The following is a 19736-nucleotide window of genomic DNA, read 5'->3' on the forward strand; positions in this document are numbered from 1 at the left end:
TTATTATAATTAATTTTTAAAATCTGTATTTCAGTAAAAACCATACATTTTATTAGTATTACTTATAATCTGTGTTAGTAACTTAAAAACCTAATACATTAGTATTTGACTATTTATTAAATTCTTTTTAGTATTTCCCAAGTGCCTACTGCAAAGGCTATTTATTAACTAGCAATCCCCCGATTATATATAATTTACATTTATGTATATCTATGTGTAGTATTCAATTGGAAAAACGTCGAATGTATTGTTGTGTTGTATTATGTATGTATTTGTTGAACCATAATCAAAAAGCTTCATACATTTGTATAGAATACCTCGCTGGTTGTACGGCGGCTGGTGGTTTCCACTTCGGCTGTCTCGGTCTCACCCTCCGGAGCGTCGGTCACGGTTGTCGTTACGATTTCCTGTCAACAAAACCCTTAATAATGAACAATAAACTCAACTACCGATTAAAAAAAAATTTTTTTTTCTTTTTTTTATTGCTTAGATGGGTAGACGAGTTCACAGCAAACCTGGTGTTAAGAGGTCACTGGAGCCCATAGACATCTACAACGTAAATGCGTCACCGACCTTGAGATATAAGTTCAAAGGTCTCAGTATAGTTAAAACGGCTGCCCCACCCTTCAAACCGAAACGCATTACTGCTTCACGGCAAAAATAGGCGGAGTGGTGGTACATACCCGTGCGGACTCACAAGAGGTCCTACCACCAGTAAATTTTTGTATTCATAGTAAAATAAAAGTAATAGTAATCCTTCATTCCTTGTAAAAACTAGCGTCGTTATGTACTCTTAATCGACCTGTATCCACTCAATGCTGAGTGTAGATCGCTTCATCTACACCCGATTCTTTTGTAATGTACTCACGGTAGTCGTGGTGTCCTGAGTGTAAGCGGCCCGTGTAGTGACGTCATGTACGGGAACTGGAGCGAGGGAGGGGAGAGGGGAGGGCGAGGCGGGGGCCGCGCTGGACGCGGGGGAGGCTGGCACCGCGGAGGGGGCAACGCTGCTCGTCTCGCCCTCGCTTATTTCATTCGTTTCGTCATCGCTTTCTTCGCTATCCTTAACACCGTTGGATGTCTGCGATGATACAAGAACCGTTATCTATTTAATAATACGTAAAGCAAAAACTTTGGACCCCCTTTTACGAAAATTGCACAGACGGAGGAGTATAAAATTTCTCACACTTATAGAGAATGAGTGCAGAATGCTAATATTTTTTTTAACTTATGCATGAAAAATACACTAAATCAATAAAAAAAACATTGCACACTCATTTGTTTATTGTTACAGTCAGTGTCAAATTGAGAATAGATTAATATTTTTTGTCTATAGTCGTAGTTTTGGCGAGCTCTGTGATTAGGTATATAATATTATTATGTATAAGTACAGTTTTTGACAATAAAACTATGAATATGTTCAAACTTATAATTTTAATTAATTATGGTCAAATTTCGGCCACTAGGTGACCCCTAGTTTATTTTAATTCACTATCAACAAACACTAAGGTTTTGATAGATAACGTATTAGTGAAAAGTACTAACATTATGCATACTAAGAGCTAATGACTAAACTCAATAATACAGCAGATATCACAGAAAACGTCCCATTCACAGCAAGGAAAAAACGAATATCTAAAACTAGCTTCGTGCCATCTCTGCAACGCTTTTATAGTCGACACGACATCTCTAGATTTATCGAAAACATTCTGGGCAAGTCGAGTAAATTCGATGTTTGTTTCCGTTTTCTGACAATAGATGGCGTTGTACTTCTCGAGCTTTCTCCCTGTACGTGTTCCTTTGATGTTCGTTTCGGATATTCTGCGATAGATGGCGTTACCGGCGTAACTATACCTTGGTTCTTTCATTCTGGATGTCCTGGCGCTGCTTGGCGCGCTGGTCTCTCTTGACGCTGAGCTGTTCCCTGGCGGCCTGCTCCCTCTGGACTTCGGCCTCGATGCGGTCCAACAGCAGCTCCTCAGCCTCAGGGGTCATCGACATCAGAGACACGGCCATGTCATCTTTGGACTGCATTGACTGCAATTTCAATTTAGACGTTATTTTCATCTACATATTACATTTGAATCGCTCTTAATACAGTGAATGGGTACAATTAGATTGATTATTAAGTTGCTATGTGATTTGTAAACGAACATAGCTACAATATTTGTTTTATGTATATTATTTGATTTTATATTTAAATAACATTATTATTTTTCATTTTAACCACGTGACGAAATAATATAGATCAGTGATAAGAATATTATGCATATAAAATAAAATAGATATTTAATTTTGTGAATATTTAAGGAATATTTTTTTCTAAATTATTATTTACGAAATAACTAATATTACAGGCGTTATCGAACTTCAATTAAAATCATGTTAAGGTATAGGTAGGTACTCATGGACAACTAATTTAAAACAACTATTAGAATTCCTTAGTATTACTTTTACACACATCTATACTGTAACTATATTTTTATTTATTTATTTATTTATGTACACACAGAAAAGAAGACATAGTACAGAGTAATAGGAAAATTATGTACAAAAGTATATTGAGACCTTAGAATTGATATCTCAAGGTGGGTGGCGCATTTACGTCATAGATGTCTATGGGCTCCAATAACCACTTAACACCAGGTGGGCTGTGAGCTCGTCCACCCATCTAAGCAATAAAAAAATTAAAAAAACACAACTCAGATTCACAGTTTTGATTCTGTTAAAAAATGTTAGTATTAGTGAGCTTACCTGAACATAATCTTCAATAGCAGTTCCGATGCTGGCGTAGAGGTGGGGACGACGGCGGAGAGACGAGAGGGCTCGCTGGAGGGCACGGTCGGCATCCTGATTATTTAATGAAAAAACAAACTTTGTATTTGAACAAAGTTATGTGTTTTTTTTTTATTGAAGGATTACTGGTGGACCGTAGACCTTTCCAGTTTCACCAGGACAGGTGGGCGAGCAAAGACTCAGCCAGGAGGGGTAGGATTTGCTAACAACTGCCCGAGCGCCTCCGAAGGAGACCTAAAAACTCAAGAGTAGCTGCTTCGCGAATGAATCGACTACCCGATCGGAATCGCGACCCGCTGAGAAGATCCGGCGAGAAACTCAGTGGGCTGATGCATGGGTTAGGTTGCACGTCGAACTATTTGTCGAGTTCGATGAGGACGGTTACCAAAGACCCTAAGCCTGCTCCTAGTGTTAGAGCTGAAGGCGTAATGTGTTGAACATGTCATAATAGAACTAAAATTATATATATAGATAATGAGCACACACATACAAACATGTGTAGTGTTTTCTGTGCTACACATTGTGTGGAAGTTCTTCTGTATTACGCAGACAATTGGAAGCATCCGAAATGCGTTTTCAGGTGTATCCATTGTATTAAAAAAAAAGCTTAAAAATGCCCTTCTGTATCTTCGTAGTGCTACGGCCTTATCTTTCTACAAACGAGACTCGAAAGAAGAATTGGTAGTGGAGCCCACTGAGTTTCTCGCCGGATCTTCTCAGTGGGTCGCGTTTCCGACCCGGCGGTAGATCCTGCGAAGCACGGCTCTTACTAGGGTTCGTGTTAGCAACGTCGTCAGGTTTGAGCCCCGTGAGCTCACCTATTAGTTAAGGTTACGCTGAAATAGCCTTTCAAGGCTATCAGCATAAGTAGGAAAAAAAAAGGTAGTGGACGGGCTATTTCCTTAGCGATCACCACTATCGACAAACACCTACTGCTTTCCTCCGATTGGGCCGTGGACTCTTTTGACCTTTCAAAACCAAAAACTTTGGACTAGAATGAATGGAAAAGCCCTACCAAATAAAAATGATATCTCTTTACGCTCGTATACTATTCCATCATACCTGAAGTCGGTCAGCGGCACTGGCGCGTTCAGCTGAGGCGGCCTCCCTTCCAGCGGCTGCAGCGCGGCGCCACGCGGCCAGAGCTCCACTACGTTCGGCGGCCAGAGCACGCACCAATCGCTGCAGGCATTTCTGGACGCGGTGGGCCTGAACAGAACGCAAAATCTGATTAGACTTGTCAAATTATACAGTTTAACCGTATAGTGGTCGGTCCCCCGGTAGTCGAAATTCGACTATAATTAAATGAAATTATAAGTTTGTACACTATTATGATTCTATTGTCAAAGACTATTATATTATGTCTATAAGCATAAATTTCGCCAAGACTACAGTTTAGACAAATATTAATAAAGACAAACAATATTTAATCTATTCTCAATTTGACCACAGACTATAAGCAATAAGAAAAGTTTGACAATAAACAAATAGTACGCATGCCTGTGTGTCAAATACATAGTAGGTGTGTAATGTTTTTATTTATTGATTTAACGTATTTTTATGTATAATTTAAAAAAATATTAACATTCTGCACTCCTTCTCTATATTCTCTATAAGTGTGAGAAATTTCATACCCCTCCGTCCGCGCAATTTTCGTAAAAAGGGGTAGAAAGTTTTTGCTTCACGTATTAATATAGATTTAATCATCGTGTTATGTCATCGTGGCCTAAAGGATAAGATCTCCGGTGTATTCGCGTTGACCGATGCACCGGTGTTCGAATCTCAGGCGGGTACCAATTTTCCTAATCTAATTTCAATTTTTTTTTGTTATTACTTAGATGGGTGGACGAGCTCACAGCCCACCTGGTGTTAAGTGGTTACTGGAGCCCATAGACATCTACAACGTAAATGCGCCACCCACCTTGAGATATAAGGTCTAAGATCTCAGTATAGTTACAACCGCTACCACGCCCTTCAAGCCGAAACTCATTACTGCTTCACGGTAGAAATAGGCAGGGTGGTGGTACCTACTCGTGCGGACTCACAAGAGGTCCTACCATCAGTAATTACGCAAATTATAATTTTGCGGGCTTGACGTTTATTACACGATGTGAATATTTGTTAAGTTCGTATTTCATTAGAAAAATTGGTACCCGCCTGCGGGATTTGAACACCGTTGCATCGATAGAGACGAATGGACCGGACGTCTTATCCTTTAGGCCACGACGACTTCAAAAGCCGTTCACCCCTAGATATAGTTGAATATACTTACGTTAGGCGGTGTGTCCTTGAGCGAGCGGGTGTAGCAAGCGAGCGCGGTGCGGCGACGCTGGGCGAGGTGAGCGAGCACGCGCTGCTGGTGGAGAGCAGCCAGCCGACGCCGCTCCGATACACCCTCTTCCTCCAAAGACTGTAGCACAACAAAACAATGCAATTTAAAACAAATAACACAACAAAACAATGCAATCCAAAACATGTAACACAGCAAAACAATACAATCTAAAACATATATATTATATCACAGCAAAACAATCCAATCTAAGACGTGTAACACAACAAAACAATCCAATCTAAAATGTCGAGTTGTGGTCGAAACTGAAAATTTACTTTCATCAAAATCTATTTAATCCATACTGTAAGGAATACTGTAGCTTTTTATTGAATGAATGTTGTTATTTAGAATTTTTTAAATACATAATTTCAAAGATCAAACAATTATACGTATTTGTAACTTCAATATCCGACAGGTCATGTTTCTTGTTACGTTTTCGCGAGTTTTTAACAAATGAATAACACTATAATAATATAATATCCCCATGTAAAATTTAATCTTGTTTTTAATGAATTGTCTAACAATCACACATCCTAGCATTTAAGTAAATCAATCGTTTAGAAAAATTTGTTTGTTGAAATATTCGATTGCTTTAATTTCAAGAATTTGCACTATTTTTATTTACTACGACAATATTATCGTCAAGATGTCGATTAAAATTAGAATATGACGTCATTATTTACGTAATGACGAGAAAGCAGTCTACCCGGAACCTTGGCGCTTGACACAGCCGAAATATTGGGAAATTAATAACTGCGAAAAACGTGGCAAGAACGCGCGGCGAAATTTTAAAGCAGTTCTTAACAAGAAAATATTTTAAGTCACATGATGGCTTACTTGAACGTTAGCCTGGAACTTGGCGGTCATCCGCTGGCGGAAGGTTTGGGCGGCGGCGGGGTCCGCGGTCATCATCTGCTGGTAACGGTCTTCCAGTTCCGACCATTCCTTCATCACCTTCGTGATCTAGTACAGGACAAGTCAAAGTAACATATTTAAGCAACTAGCACATAATGATTAGCTTATTTTGACCTAACATAAGTTCAATATATAGTACATTTCTTTTTTTTTATTGCTTAGATGGGTGGACGAGCTCACAGCCCACCTGGTGTTAACTGGTTACTGAAGCCCATAGACATCTACAACGTAAATGCGCTTCCCACCTTGAAATATAAGTTCTAAGGTCTCAGTATAGTTACAACGGCTGCCAAACCCTTAAAACCGAAACGCATTACTGCTTCACGGCAGAAATAGGCAGGGCGGTGGTGGGTAGGTACCACGGACTCACAAGAGGTCCTACCACCAGTAAATACATACAAAAACTAAACTTATTTGCATTAATATTTGTAGCGTCCACGGATTTCACTATAAGCTTTATATTTATTTCGCTTTTGGAATTTCAATCTTAATTATTCGATTCCGTTGCTTTGTTTCGAATAGTTATCCATGATCGAAAGGTAAAGGTGTGTAGTTCGAATTATTGTAATTGTAATATACTGAGACCTTAGAACTTATATCTCAAGGTGGGTGGCGCATTTATGTTGTAGTCTATGGGCTCCGGTAACTACTTAACACCAGGTGGGCTGTGAGCTCGTCCATCCAACTAAGCAATAAAAAATGACCTTGAAATATCGATATTCAACGATATTCAAACATCGATAATTATAAACCACGTCAGAACACAGCACGGTTGGACGCACCTTCTCACGGTGGGTCTCCTCCAAGCGTTGCTGGGCGTCCTTGTAGCTCTGGTGTTCAGTGCGAGGATCAAAGTGAGAGAAGTAAGGGTCAGAGGTAGCAGTAGAAGCCTGATGAAACGAATCAATTTTACTTAGTTATAGTCATTAACAGAATATGTTCTACATAACTAGTTAATATAGTTTCCGAAACTTCTGGTCGTAGTTTAGTTCTGATATTATGCATGTAGAATCTACAAAAACATAGGGTTGTCTTGTATTTTCAATTAAATAAATTAATAAAACCAATTAAGCATCTAAAACTTTTCAAAATTCTGAAATGTATATTCTGTAATCTTCTTTCATCGACCTATTGTAACTTTGATGGGAAAGTTGTGAAAAAGTAGTCACCTATACCGAGGTTTCTCACTGAACTCATAAAAAGATTATTCAAGGTAGAAAAAAGGGCCAATTTAACGGCTAACAGCGTCTTAGCTATCCATCCAGTATATCCTATCCACTATATTCTTACTTTGATAGATCACTACATAGTATAAAACAAAGTCGCTTTCTCTGTCCCTATATCTGTCTGTCCCTATGTATGCTTAAATCTTTAAAACTACGCAACGGATTTTGATGCGGTTTTTTTAATAGAAAGAGTGATTGAAGAGGAAGGTTTATATGTATAATAACATCAATTAAATAGTAGAGAAATCAATAATAAATTACAGTTTCCGAAGCGAAGCGAGGACGGGTCGCTAGTAGATTATAAGGCTTAACCACTCTTAAGTAATCACTGTTCCTATCAAAGATAAGTAAAGCTAAAGACGCTACCCATCGCTAAATTAGAACACACCCCAACCTGATCCAAAGAAGAAAGACACGTATAACGTTGCGACTCAAAAAACTTCAAAATTGTATTGGACATACCGCGGTGGTAGTGGTAGTTGTGGTGGTGGGAGTGGTGGTCGACGGCGAGGACGAGGACTCGGGGTGGGGCCAGGCGCTGTCGTCGCCATCGGTATAGTCATCGTCCTCCGCATCATCGTCGCGAGACAGATCAGCATCTTCGTCCTCGTCCATGTCTGAAACAACGAGTTATAAAAATTTAAAATAAATTTCCCATAGCCTAATGAGCTTAATGATGATATATATTATACTATTTATTATATATACGAGTGATAAATAATTATTTTATCAGCCACAATTACCCACTAGATAATTTTTATAGCTCTAATTGTAGACCTAAAATCTTATGTTTTTCCAATCAAAATAGTGCTTCCGAGTACATATCTCCGATACACAATTACATTACATTAACGCAAATTTTACTATACAATCTTGCTTTCCTTTCGTGTATCTTACAATTTGTTTATATGAAATAGAAAAGTGTGTACAAATTCCACCATACTAGTTTTTTTTTTACTTTTTCTTCTTCCTGTTTCCTCTCGTAATTACTGAAAATTGTGCCTTCAAAAAACTGCGTGGTATTTATTGACTTTACGTTGCTGTGCAATTATAAGTACAAAAACAATGAGACTTATTATTACTTGGTAATTTTATATTATACCTTTTTTAATCTTTGTTAAATCTACTATTTGACGACCTACATTGGCGTCTATAACTCCCAGAAACTAGAGAAACTATTATGTTCATTGCTACAATCAATCACTGGCACTTTTATGATAAAGAAATACCGAGATAGCATTCCCATTAAGAAATAAAAATTTAGAAGATATAAGCGGCGTTTCCAACCCAACATTTATAGAAAGAGGCGATATCCACTAAAAATATAAATTTAACTAAAGCCTATTTTGAGAATGACAATCACAGCACCTGTTTTTGGAACAACGTAGCGCTGTAATCACAATAGCTCACTCAAACCTAATATTCTATTCTCTACTTTATTTGTATTAGTTGCTAAATTGAATTTACCGTCATCAGTATCATCGTCGTCGTCATCGTCGCTCAGGTTGAGGGTGTCGTCGTCATCATCATCATCCAGAGCATCATCGTCGTCGAGCAGGTCGTCGTCGCGTTCGTCCATAGCCGCGGAAGCTGCCAACATTTCCTCTCCGCCAGGACTTACGGGTACTCCTACGTCCATGGGTTTGTGCATTTTAACGTTTTCTGTAAATACAAAATATTTTAACATTTAAATTTGCAACTCATTGTTCAGAAACACTGAAATATCATTCTTTCAAAAGCTCTTGTATTTATTTATGCACCGACCGTTTGGTTTTTTTTTCCTATCTATGCTGATAGCCTTGATAGGCTATTTCAGCTTCACCCTAACGTGTGTAGGTGAGCTCACGGGGCTCAAACCGGAGTGTTGCTAACACTGACCCTAGCAAGAGCAGTACTTCGCAGAATCTACCACCGGATCGGAAACGCGACCCACTGAGAAGATCCGGCAAGAATTCAGTGGGCGAGACCGTTTGGTAATGGGTTATATGTACATCTAAAAAAATTATTTATTATGTGTATGTAAGTATATTGGAATATAAATCTTAAGGTGATTTCATATTGTGTTTAACGGTATATATCTATTTATTGTATGTATGTATTTTCTTTAATAATGTGTTGTTAATAGTAAGTACGCCGCAACATACCTACTGTTCAGAATTTCGGGTAATTGAACGGTTGTCTGGAAGAGATCGCTTTTAGCGATAAGACCGGCTATTGTACAAACGTATCTTGCTTTTAGCTATAAAACCGCCTATTGTACAAACGTATCTGCTTGTTGACTGTTTTCTGATGTTAATTGTGTTTTGGTGTGCAATAAAGTATGTTCTCTCTCCCTCTTTCGCTCTTTCTCTCTCTCTCTCTCACTTTCTTTAAAGGCTGTTCATGATGTTTGCAACAAAAAATTGAAAGTATTATTAAATAGACACATACCTTTGAAATGCTTGGGGCAGCAGACGAATTCGACTCCAGAAAACAGACTGATCCCGCAAGGCAACAGCATAGCGAAAGTCCTGAGTCGAAGTCCGCGTTGGGCACAAGCGCGTCCAGCCGTCGCGTTCCACCGGGCGAACTGCCAGCATCGACTCTGGTTGTGGATGTGGTCGAACAGGCAGCTCTCGGGCACCAGCAGAGCGTCCGATTGGAATGGACCTTCTACCAAATACTCGTTGTAGTTACTTAGTACACAAAATTAACAAAGGAGAATTTGCAGATGCAAAAATGATACCCGTTTAGAAAAAATAGTATAATGCTACAGCTAACTAAATATATAGTAAATAAACAGCTAAATAAACTCTATACTTATACCAAGTATAAGTATATAGTTTATTTAGTAGTTTTTTTTGTTAAATAAATAATTGGTTAATTATTTTAGCACTAGATTTAGATTGAATGACGTCAATAATGAGTTTATTATTATCTAGAGATGTTATTTTGTAGATGATCTTTGTATGTAACGGAATGTCTCAATGTTATTTTCCCCAGAAGCTTACTAAACATTAAATCCTAATTTTAATTAACGTTATTTGAGAAAATTAAATCTGTTTTCTTTCCAAAATGATGAACAGACAAAACAACACCGGCGAATCACTTTTTTTCATTCAGAAACCATGGTTAACCCATACAAGTAAATATAAAGCCATTTGTTGTTGAAGCAAATGTTCTCGGATGAATAAACAAATAATATTGATGATCACAAGTTTTTTTTTAAAGATAAAATATTTCCAGGTGCACATACCGAGACAACGGAAAGGCTTCACCCATCTAGTGACCTTGCATTTGGCAGCGTTGGCGGTTCCCAGCTTGCACCAGTTGCTCACTTTCACGTAATGAGATGCTTCCACGATGTTCGTAATGTCATGACTCGGGTATACCTTAAATAGCAAATAATAACAATAGTTTTCTATCAGAAATATAATATTACAAGTCTTTATAAGTAAAGAATATTTGAAAATTAATGTTATTGAAAATTAATTTAAAAGTGGATCAAAATGCCATCGCTTATAGTACGTACTACTATAACTGTGACTTTAAATCTGAACATCGTTGTGACATCAGAGGGCGTAATATAACAAACAAGCCAACGGAGCTAGTAATAGAAGAAGCTTGGACCTGGATAGAGAACTGGAAAAAGAAATCTTACAAACATAGTATTGATGTTTCGCATAAGCCTATAAATTTAAAATGATAAAACATCACAAAACACCTGCTATCAATTGCCTAGACCAGATACTAAAATTATTTGTCTATACTAGTATTATAAAGAGGAAAGATTTGTTTGTTTGTTTGTATTGAATAGGCTCCGAAACTACTGAACCGATTTAAACATTTCTTTCACTGTTGGGAAGCTACGCTATCCCCGGGTGACATAGGCTATATTTATAACATTTAAAAAAAAATTAGGGATCCTTACTGATACTTCAATAATGTAAAAAAATCCAATGTGTAAAAAAATTACCTAAAATTCTTTACATCGCCTGCGCTACTTCCTATGCGAAGCCGGGGCGGGCCGCTAGTATATAATACAAATAACAATGAGAAGACTCGAATTAGACTCACTGTACGGTGAAAAAAAAAATCAAAATTAAACTTAGATTTTATTATAAGACACTAATTCAGTTTGGATATCAGATAAAACCGCTGAATATAAATTAGTGATGGTGAAGAAGAAACAATAAAACAATCAATGTTTGGAAGCTTTCAAAGCCAACAAGACGTAAATTACCTTAACGCAAATCTGAAAATAACTTTGGCATTAAAAGTTTCAAACTCATAAAATTCCACTTAAATAGATTTTAAATTAATGTGTCTGGTTGCTAAATAAGTTTCGCTCAAGACAAAGGACACTTAAGAAAATAAATTGTCTGCTACATGATACCGATAATAAGATTAGATGGTGCTGCCAATTCTATTCGACAGGGAACAAGACTTTGAAATACAATAGTATGGTAATACAAAGGGATTGAAATTGAACGTTAGCACTTTATCTTAGATTTTAAATTCGTTTAATCGGAGCTAAGCTTAAGAAACATTATAGACATGTATTAAAAAATATTCTATCACAGGCACAACCCGCGTCCACTGAAACTGCAGTGTTTAAAAGATTGGAATATAATTAAAACTAATTTTAAGGCTTAAGTTGTGTTTTTTTATTGTCATTACATTATTTCCAATGATTAGAATACCATACTGTCTATGGTATAGGTCTAAAATGCCTACGACACACGGAAACACGAGATAAAAGATTGGAAATTGTATTATGAATGGAACGACTCTGATATTAAATCGTAGAAGCAATTTAAATCACGAAATAAATGGACGAATGTTGTCTTCGTTTACCTTTGACGTAGACATGAGTCAACCAATCAAAGCAAACCAGTAAAATCGTTTTCCGGTAAATTAGAAGAGCACTCTGCGAGATAACGTTGTTATCTGAGAGAATTTTCACGGAATTATCCGTTTACGAACTAGGATCGGAAACTATAACGACATTTTATGTGTTGATATTAAAATTGACAAGGACATAGTCAAAACGTTTTGTATAGATTTTTGTTTCCCTGTTGATTAAAACTGAATTGTTTTTTACTGGTAGTAGTAGGATGTATTCTAAGCTCACAGTTAAGATCCTGCTATGAAGTAGTAGGCAGTTAGTTTTTCAGTTTTACTTGAACGCAAAAATGACAGCGAGCGACGTCCGCCATGACACCAAGCTCTTTTCAAATCCAGCCGTCAAGAGCAACGCATCAATTTTATGGTTTTCTTATATTAAGTCGTTATTTTGTAATATAAAGATTCAATATATATTTCATACAAAAAATACAGTCCACGCTCAATTACCACAACGCAACACACGTTCTGATTCATCATCAGCCTATAGCAGTCCACTGCTGGACATAGGCCTCTCCAATTGTTCGCCACTGAGCACGATCCTCGGCTTCTCTCGACGTTCTGATTAGAATATTGTAATTCACGTTGTCCATAAATGGCATTCAGGGGTGATGTGTTTAGACTTAGGAGAGCCACCTAACGCAAGATGGTTCGTGAGCTCAGTAACAGTCACTTAATGCGAACGAGCAGTAGAGAAGTAATAAAAAAAAGTTCAACGGCGGCATCCTCCATCTTAATAGTAGGTTAAGTAGTGTAATTGTGTAATTGTTTAATGTATATTGTGAGTAAAATTATTTCCTTACATTACAAGTTAGATTGGTTTTAGTTATCGTATTGTTTTGTTGTTTATTTGTAAGGATCATTGTGTACAGATTCAGCACATTTGCCTTGCTTAGTCGTGCGCACATGGCTTATGTTGCAAATCAGATTTTGTTTTTTTTACTTGTTGTTATTTTGGTGTATCTTTTTAGCTTGTAACGTGTTTTGTGTGCCTAATATATCTCTATAAATAAAAATGAATTGCTGTTCGTTAGTCTTGCTAAAACTCGAGAACGGCTGAACCGATTTGGCGAATTTTGGTCTTGAATTATTTGTGAAAGTCCAGAAAAGGTTTAAAAGGTAGATAAATATGAAAATGCACGGAATTAAATAAAAATAACAATTTTGTTTTCCCTTTGATATGTTCTCCGACGGACGGATTTCTTTTGTTTGTTTTAAGTTTATGTTATACAAAAGTTTAGGTCTTTGATTTATCGATTGAGGCATCACGAAGTCTGCCGGGTCAGCTAGTAAATAAATAAAAAGTAAAACTCAATACCTTTTTGCAGTAGTCGAGGATCTCCATTTTGTCCTTGAGGCAGTTATGCGGTTTCGTGGTCAGATCGGGAGTCCACCGTCCGGCGGCTGACATGTACTGCGGGTGGTACGTGCTACCGGCCTCGCATAGCACTGCTACTTGGGGATCAGCGCCATTTGTCGCCTGAAACAAATGATACGATCTTAACGTGATTTTACGCATCTTACTAAATAAACATTCGAGAAAATTAGTTTTCTTCATACTGGTGGTAGGACCTCTTGTGAGTCCGCACGGGTAGGTACCACCACCCCGCCTATTTCTGCCGTGAAGCAGTAATACGTTTCGGTTTGAAGGGTGAGGCAGCCGTTGTAACTATACTGAAACCTTAGATCTTATATCTCAAGATGGGTGACGCATTTACATTGTAGATGTCTATAGGCTCCGGTAACCACTTAACAACAGGTGGGCTGTGAGCTTGTCCAACCATGAAAGCAAAAAAAAACATATTGAGAAAGTGAGAGTATTTTTTATTGTAGACCCAGCAAAAAGTAAACAATGCGAAACATAAAACACAAAAAAGTACAATTGGCGGTCTTATCGCTAATAGCGATCTCTTCCAGACAGCCATCAGGGGGATAAGAATCATTTAATTTAATGAAATAATTTTCTACAAAGAAAACTTCATTAGTCTCAACTTTTGAAGTCTTTGAGTACATTCTCGGTAGTTATATAAGATATAAAGAACATAAAATAGATCCATTCGTTTTTATCAAACTCAAAAATATTATATTTATATGAATATCAGCGCAGCGCATCCAAACATGTACAATAAAAATGTATTTCACACAATACATTGAATACAAAAGTATTCTACTACACAAGAATCGAAATGTGAGCAAGGTTCACAGGTGAAATATTATCTCGGTTCGTAGACACAATAGTGCGTCTAGACTATTCCAAGGGACCGTCTAGCCAGCATCGAGATAAACATGTCTGGTCTGGAAAAGGTCATTGTCCTTCAAAAACATTGATCATTGATATGCGACATCCTTTTGAAAAATAGGATAACCGTTTTTTTTTCCAATCAGTAATCTTTGAGCTATGCATGTTTACAAGTCAATGCTTATATTGTGTGCCAACATGAAACCATTTGGCGGTGAAGTTCCATTGCCCATCTAAAACTAACTAATCCAAAGGTTTTTTAATACCAACTCAAAGAACTCGGTATTAATGGCCGACTTTCGTCAACTGCACACCTACGGGTTTTCAAGTTCTTTGGTCACGTCTCCAGAAAAGAGGAATCGAAGGAAGAGACTGATAGTTCAAGGCTGGGTGGAAGGTAAAAGATCACACGGCTGATCGCCAATCCGCTGGACTGACCTAATCCAGAAAGCAACCGAGCCCACCATAGTCCATTGTGCTCGAAACGCTTCGAACCGCCAGATATGGAAGCGCATCGTCTGTAAGGCAATTCTCAGAAGCATGGGTGGCCTAATGAATACTTCTGCGTGTACAGCGTCAACCACGAAAACTCTGACAAGAATGTCAGACTAAGAAACAAACAAAAATTCCTTCCTTCAATTTTGCGTCACTGATACGAAGAAATTTTGGTTTTAGATATTGAAATTATTGATTGATATTGATTTTAGATATAGTTTTTCTTGAGTCCCAACTTTATGTGAAGTGGGGGCAGAAATTTTTTGTCACTTGGTACTAAAGGTTTCTGAGACACATTTTTAAGCCCAGGAGTTAAACTTTTTCTTAGTGGTCAAGTTTTTATTTTGGAATTTTTTTCTCTTGCTTGTTGAAATTACAAAAAAAAAACATATCCAAAAATCTAGACGTGATGGAAAAAAACGGCCAACGGGGATAGATTCAGAACATGTGAATCGTCATAAATATTTATGACAAAAAAATTTAAAGGAGAATTTCATTGCATACCTCTGTTAACGATTAAGCTTATGAAAAATCTGCGTTATATTGTGAACTACTTCTTTTGCAGTAAATAAAGTCAAGATTTGATGTTACTCTTATTTTTCATTAGAACATCACAAATTTATTTATGCAACACTTTTGTTATAGTAGCATTTGACTTAGGCGACGTTTTAGAGAAATCAATATGAATCATCCGTCAACCCTACTGCATGTTTAAAGTTCATTGCCCTATGAGAGGGCAAACCTTCAGTTATATTATTACCCCTTACAAAACTATAAACTTCACTTTCACATTCACGCTTAATGGGAACTTTGAAAACAAAGCGCGCCCTGTTATGGTAACAAATACTATCTATATTTTTCCTACCTATGCTCGTAGCCTCGAGGAGCTATTCTAACTTCACTGGACGTGTAGGAGATCTCACGGGGTTCAGCCTAGCGACTTTGCTAACACTAGCTAGACAAGAGCAAGGCATTTTCTGGTGGTAGGACCTCTTGTGAGTCCGCACGGGTAGGTGCTGCCTATTTCTGCCGTGAAACAGTAATGCGTTTCGGTTTGAAGGGTGAGGCAGCCGTTGTAACTATACTGAGATCTTAGAACTCTTATCTTAAGGGGGGTGGCGGTATTTACGTTGTAGATATATATGGGCTACGGTAACCACTTAGCACCAGGTGGGCTGTGAGCTCGTCCACTCATCTATGTAATAAAAAAAGCAGTGCTTTGTTGAATCTACTGCCGAATCGGAATCGCGATCCACTGAGAAGACCCGGCGAGAAACTCAGTGGGCTGAAAACTTCATATTCTCAAAAGAGTGTTACATATACTCATATAAAATTACTTGTTATTACTAGGCTGCACTAAAAGTATCGGGAATGGAATATTTCTACTGTTCCTGTCATATTAAAATCTTTTTAATTGAAAACTCCTTGGTTTTAAAAATCGAATACCATTTATTTATTTAAAAAAAGATTCTCGGTCTTGTCACGAGGTTTTGTCAAACTTGTTTAGTCGTTGAGAAAATCGAATTGACTCGAGAAAATTCAAGAGCGATGATTTAGACTTTCGAAGTGGTTTAACACAAAAACAGTGTGTTGACCGGATGATTTCTGCATTTGGTGATGAAGCCCCATCCAAAACCACAATTTATCGCTGGTTTGCTGAGTTTCAACATGGACGTGTCAAGCTCAGTGATGATTCCCGTCAAGGTCGTCCAAAAACTGCAGTCACCCAAGAAAACGTTGATGCTGTGCGTAAGCTGATTGAGGAAGATCGACATGTGACATACCGAGAAATTCAGGCAACTTTAGACATTGGCATGAATCAAATACAAATAATCTTGCATGAACAATTAGGTGTAAAAAAGTTGTCTTCCCGATGGATACCGCATTCGCTCTGTGAAGAGCAAAAAGCGGCTCGCGTTACTTGGTGCGTCAGAACTCTCGAAAGATTCCACGCAGGATCCTCAAATGCTGTATACAACATTGTATCAGGTGACGAATCCTGGATATACGCGTACGAACCCGAAACAAAAAACCAGTCACGAGTTTGGGTTTTCGAAAATGAGTTAAAGCCAACAAAAATTGTTCGTTCATGGAGTGTTGCAAAACAAATGGTGGCCACGTTTGTCTCCAAAACCGGCCATGTTACGACCATTCCTCTTGAGGGACAAAGAACGGTTAATGCAGAATGGTACGCTAGCATTTGTTTGCCACAGGTCGTTTCTGAACTCCGTAAAGAGAACTGCAACCGCCGCATCATCCTCCATCACGACAATGCGAGTTCTCACACCGCGCACAGAACAAAAGAGTTTTTAGAGCAAGAAAACATAGAATTATTAGACCATCCGCCGTACAGCCCCGACCTAAGCCCTAATGATTTCTATACTTTCCCTAAAATAAAGAATAAATTGCGAGGACAGAGATTTTCATCACCTGAAGAAGCTGTGGACGCCTACAAAACGGCCATTTTGGAGACCCCAACTTCCGAATGGAATGGTTGCTTCAATGATTGGTTCCATCGTATAGAAAAATGTGTCAAATTTCGCGGAGGATACTTCGAAAAGCAATAAATACATTTTTAAATAGTAATGTTGTGTCACTTCGTTAATTCCCGAAATTTTCAGTGCCGCCCTCGTATTGAAGCGTTTCAACAGATGCAATTGAAGTAAGATGAACTTAATCTTTCAACATTAATTTTTGTTAGATTTCCTTTTCATAATATTTAGTCATTAGCATTATGTAGTTAATAAGATGTGCACTAAATATGCTGGAAATACTTGCCAATACATTCAAGTAAAATAATGGTCAAACGAAAAGAAAAAAAACAAAAACACCTTCACTTCTGTAAATTCTTATTAATTCTTGTTTCGTTTCTCAAGTAATTACCACATTAATTATCTTTAAAAAAAAACTGTAGACGTTTTTGAAATTTTGTTCTTTTAAAAGTTTCATTAAGACCCTTTGATGTCTTGAAGAAATCGTGGTGTAATTAAAACTTGTGTTATAACCAATATTACGATTAATTTGGATTTCGTCTCTAGATCTGAGTATATAGTCTGAAAATAATCATAGACAATTAAAAAAGAAGCAACATCATTTTTAATTTTTTTATTGCTTAAATGGGTGGCTCACAGCCCGGCTAGTGTTAAGTGGTTACCGGAGCCCATAGCCATTTACAACTGCCGCCACCCACCTCGAAATATGAGTTCTGAGGTCTCCATTTTTACAATATAATGGCTTCCTCACCCTTCAAATCGAAACGTATTACTGCTTCAGGGCAGTAATAGGCAGGGTGGTGGTACCTTCCCATGCGGGTCCACAAGTCGTCCTATCAGCAATTACGTAATTTAAAATTCTGCAAGCAATACAGCTAACTAATAACGCTGCGTCATACCATTAGAAAGTATTGCGACTCAACATTAGAAAGAAAGAAAGAAGAAGAAGAAAGAAGTATTATATTTACCTTTATGTTATATTCTTTAATTTTAGAAAGATCAAGACGTATTATTTATTGCCTTAGCCTTTTCATTGAGGATAATTTAAAGATCGATTATCTTTATAATATTCCTTAAATTCCAATTATAAGGCTGATTGCAAAGTTGGTGTCGGCATCTACGTTGTTGATGTCTATGGGCTCTAGTAACCATTTAGCACCAAGTGAGATGTGACTTTGTTTGCCAATCTAGATAAATCCGAAAAAAAATTTCAAACCGTTTGCTCATTTGTCAGTGAGTATAGAAAGAAAAACAAGATTCTCGACACTGTCATTTCTTTGTTTAGTTTGCCTAATTTTTTTGTATTTAATTAAGTTTCTTCACTTCTGGAGATCGTTGTTGAGATAGCTCAAGTTTTATCAAACAACAAAGTTTTATTTTGATTTAAACATATTATAATGTTTTTTTTTATGTCTGTGGTGGTGTAGAAGAAAGCTAGTGCAACGGATTTGAAATTCCCAGAAATCTAAGTAAACAAAGAGTTAAATTTGCTTAATAACTTTTATAATTGATGATATATTTTGTGATAAACGCGAAGTTTTCCGTAGAACAAGTATCACTTTACATTTTCAACGGCTGTTCGGAAAACAGTTGGCAGCGGAGTCGGTCGCACTCGGCTTGATAGCCGCTAATTAACGACTTTTAACTAGACTTATTACTACTGCAAAAGTCAGTAAATATTAATGTTAATTAGACGGCACGTTCCGACTTAATTTTTCATCAGTCAGGGATTCCGGTCTGGTTGTAGATGCATTTGCGAAGCAGCTGCCCTTTTTTTATTGCTTAGATGGGTGGACGAGCTCACAGCCCACCTGGTTTTAAGTGGTTACTGGAGCCCATAGACATCTACGACGGAAATGCGCCACCCACCTTGAGATATAAGTTCTAAGGTCTCAAGTATAGTTACAACGGCTGCCCCACCCTTCAAACCGAAACGCGTTACTGCTTCACGGCAGAAATAGGCGGGGCGGTGGTACCTACCCGTGGGGACTCACAAGAGGTCCTACCACCAGTAAGATTAGGCCTGGTTTGGAAGCTGTTAGCATATCCCACTCCTCCTGGCTGAGCCCGTGCTCGCCCACCTGTCCTGGTGAAATTGGAAAGGACTCCGGGAATGAGTAATCCTTCCTTCCTAAAAAAAGCAGGGCCCCGGATGGTCACTGGCGCCATGCACTGACTATTGCTTTGAAACTGTTAATACTCAGGACGATTGCTATAATGCGGCACTGTGAAAAAACAACGAAATTTTATTCTTTATTTTTGATGTCCATTTCTTGAATAGTGCTTAAATATATAATTAAATTATCATTAAAAAACTAAGTTATAGGCGTATTCAGTCTGAGTATGCACTTGAAATG

General features: G+C 37.7%; 1 protein-coding gene across 5 annotated transcripts in view; it reads right to left on the reverse strand.

The window, feature by feature from the left end:
- The window catches only part of LOC100529232 (amyloid precursor protein), a 146950-nt gene that overhangs the window by 4087 nt on the left and 123127 nt on the right, over positions 1 to 19736 (reverse strand). For 2 of the 5 annotated variants that reach the window (XM_012692172.4, XM_021349282.3), the window contains exons 2-14: positions 13472 to 13633; positions 10505 to 10640; positions 9700 to 9921; positions 8737 to 8931; positions 7732 to 7886; positions 6826 to 6933; positions 5966 to 6091; positions 5069 to 5206; positions 3859 to 4005; positions 2755 to 2850; positions 1855 to 2037; positions 869 to 1081; positions 303 to 407 (exon numbers count right to left, since the gene is read on the reverse strand). In XM_012692172.4, coding sequence (XP_012547626.1) covers positions 303 to 407; positions 869 to 1081; positions 1855 to 2037; positions 2755 to 2850; positions 3859 to 4005; positions 5069 to 5206; positions 5966 to 6091; positions 6826 to 6933; positions 7732 to 7886; positions 8737 to 8931; positions 9700 to 9921; positions 10505 to 10640; positions 13472 to 13633 — 1986 coding nt within the window. The remainder of the gene's footprint in view (positions 1 to 302; positions 408 to 868; positions 1082 to 1854; positions 2038 to 2754; positions 2851 to 3858; positions 4006 to 5068; positions 5207 to 5965; positions 6092 to 6825; positions 6934 to 7731; positions 7887 to 8736; positions 8932 to 9699; positions 9922 to 10504; positions 10641 to 13471; positions 13634 to 19736) is intronic. The other 3 variants (XM_004928276.2, XM_062673745.1, XM_004928277.5) reach the window with 3 other exon arrangements.

The sequence above is a fragment of the Bombyx mori genome, chromosome 18, assembly GCF_030269925.1.
Source record: "Bombyx mori chromosome 18, ASM3026992v2".
NCBI lineage: Eukaryota > Metazoa > Arthropoda > Insecta > Lepidoptera > Bombycidae > Bombyx > Bombyx mori.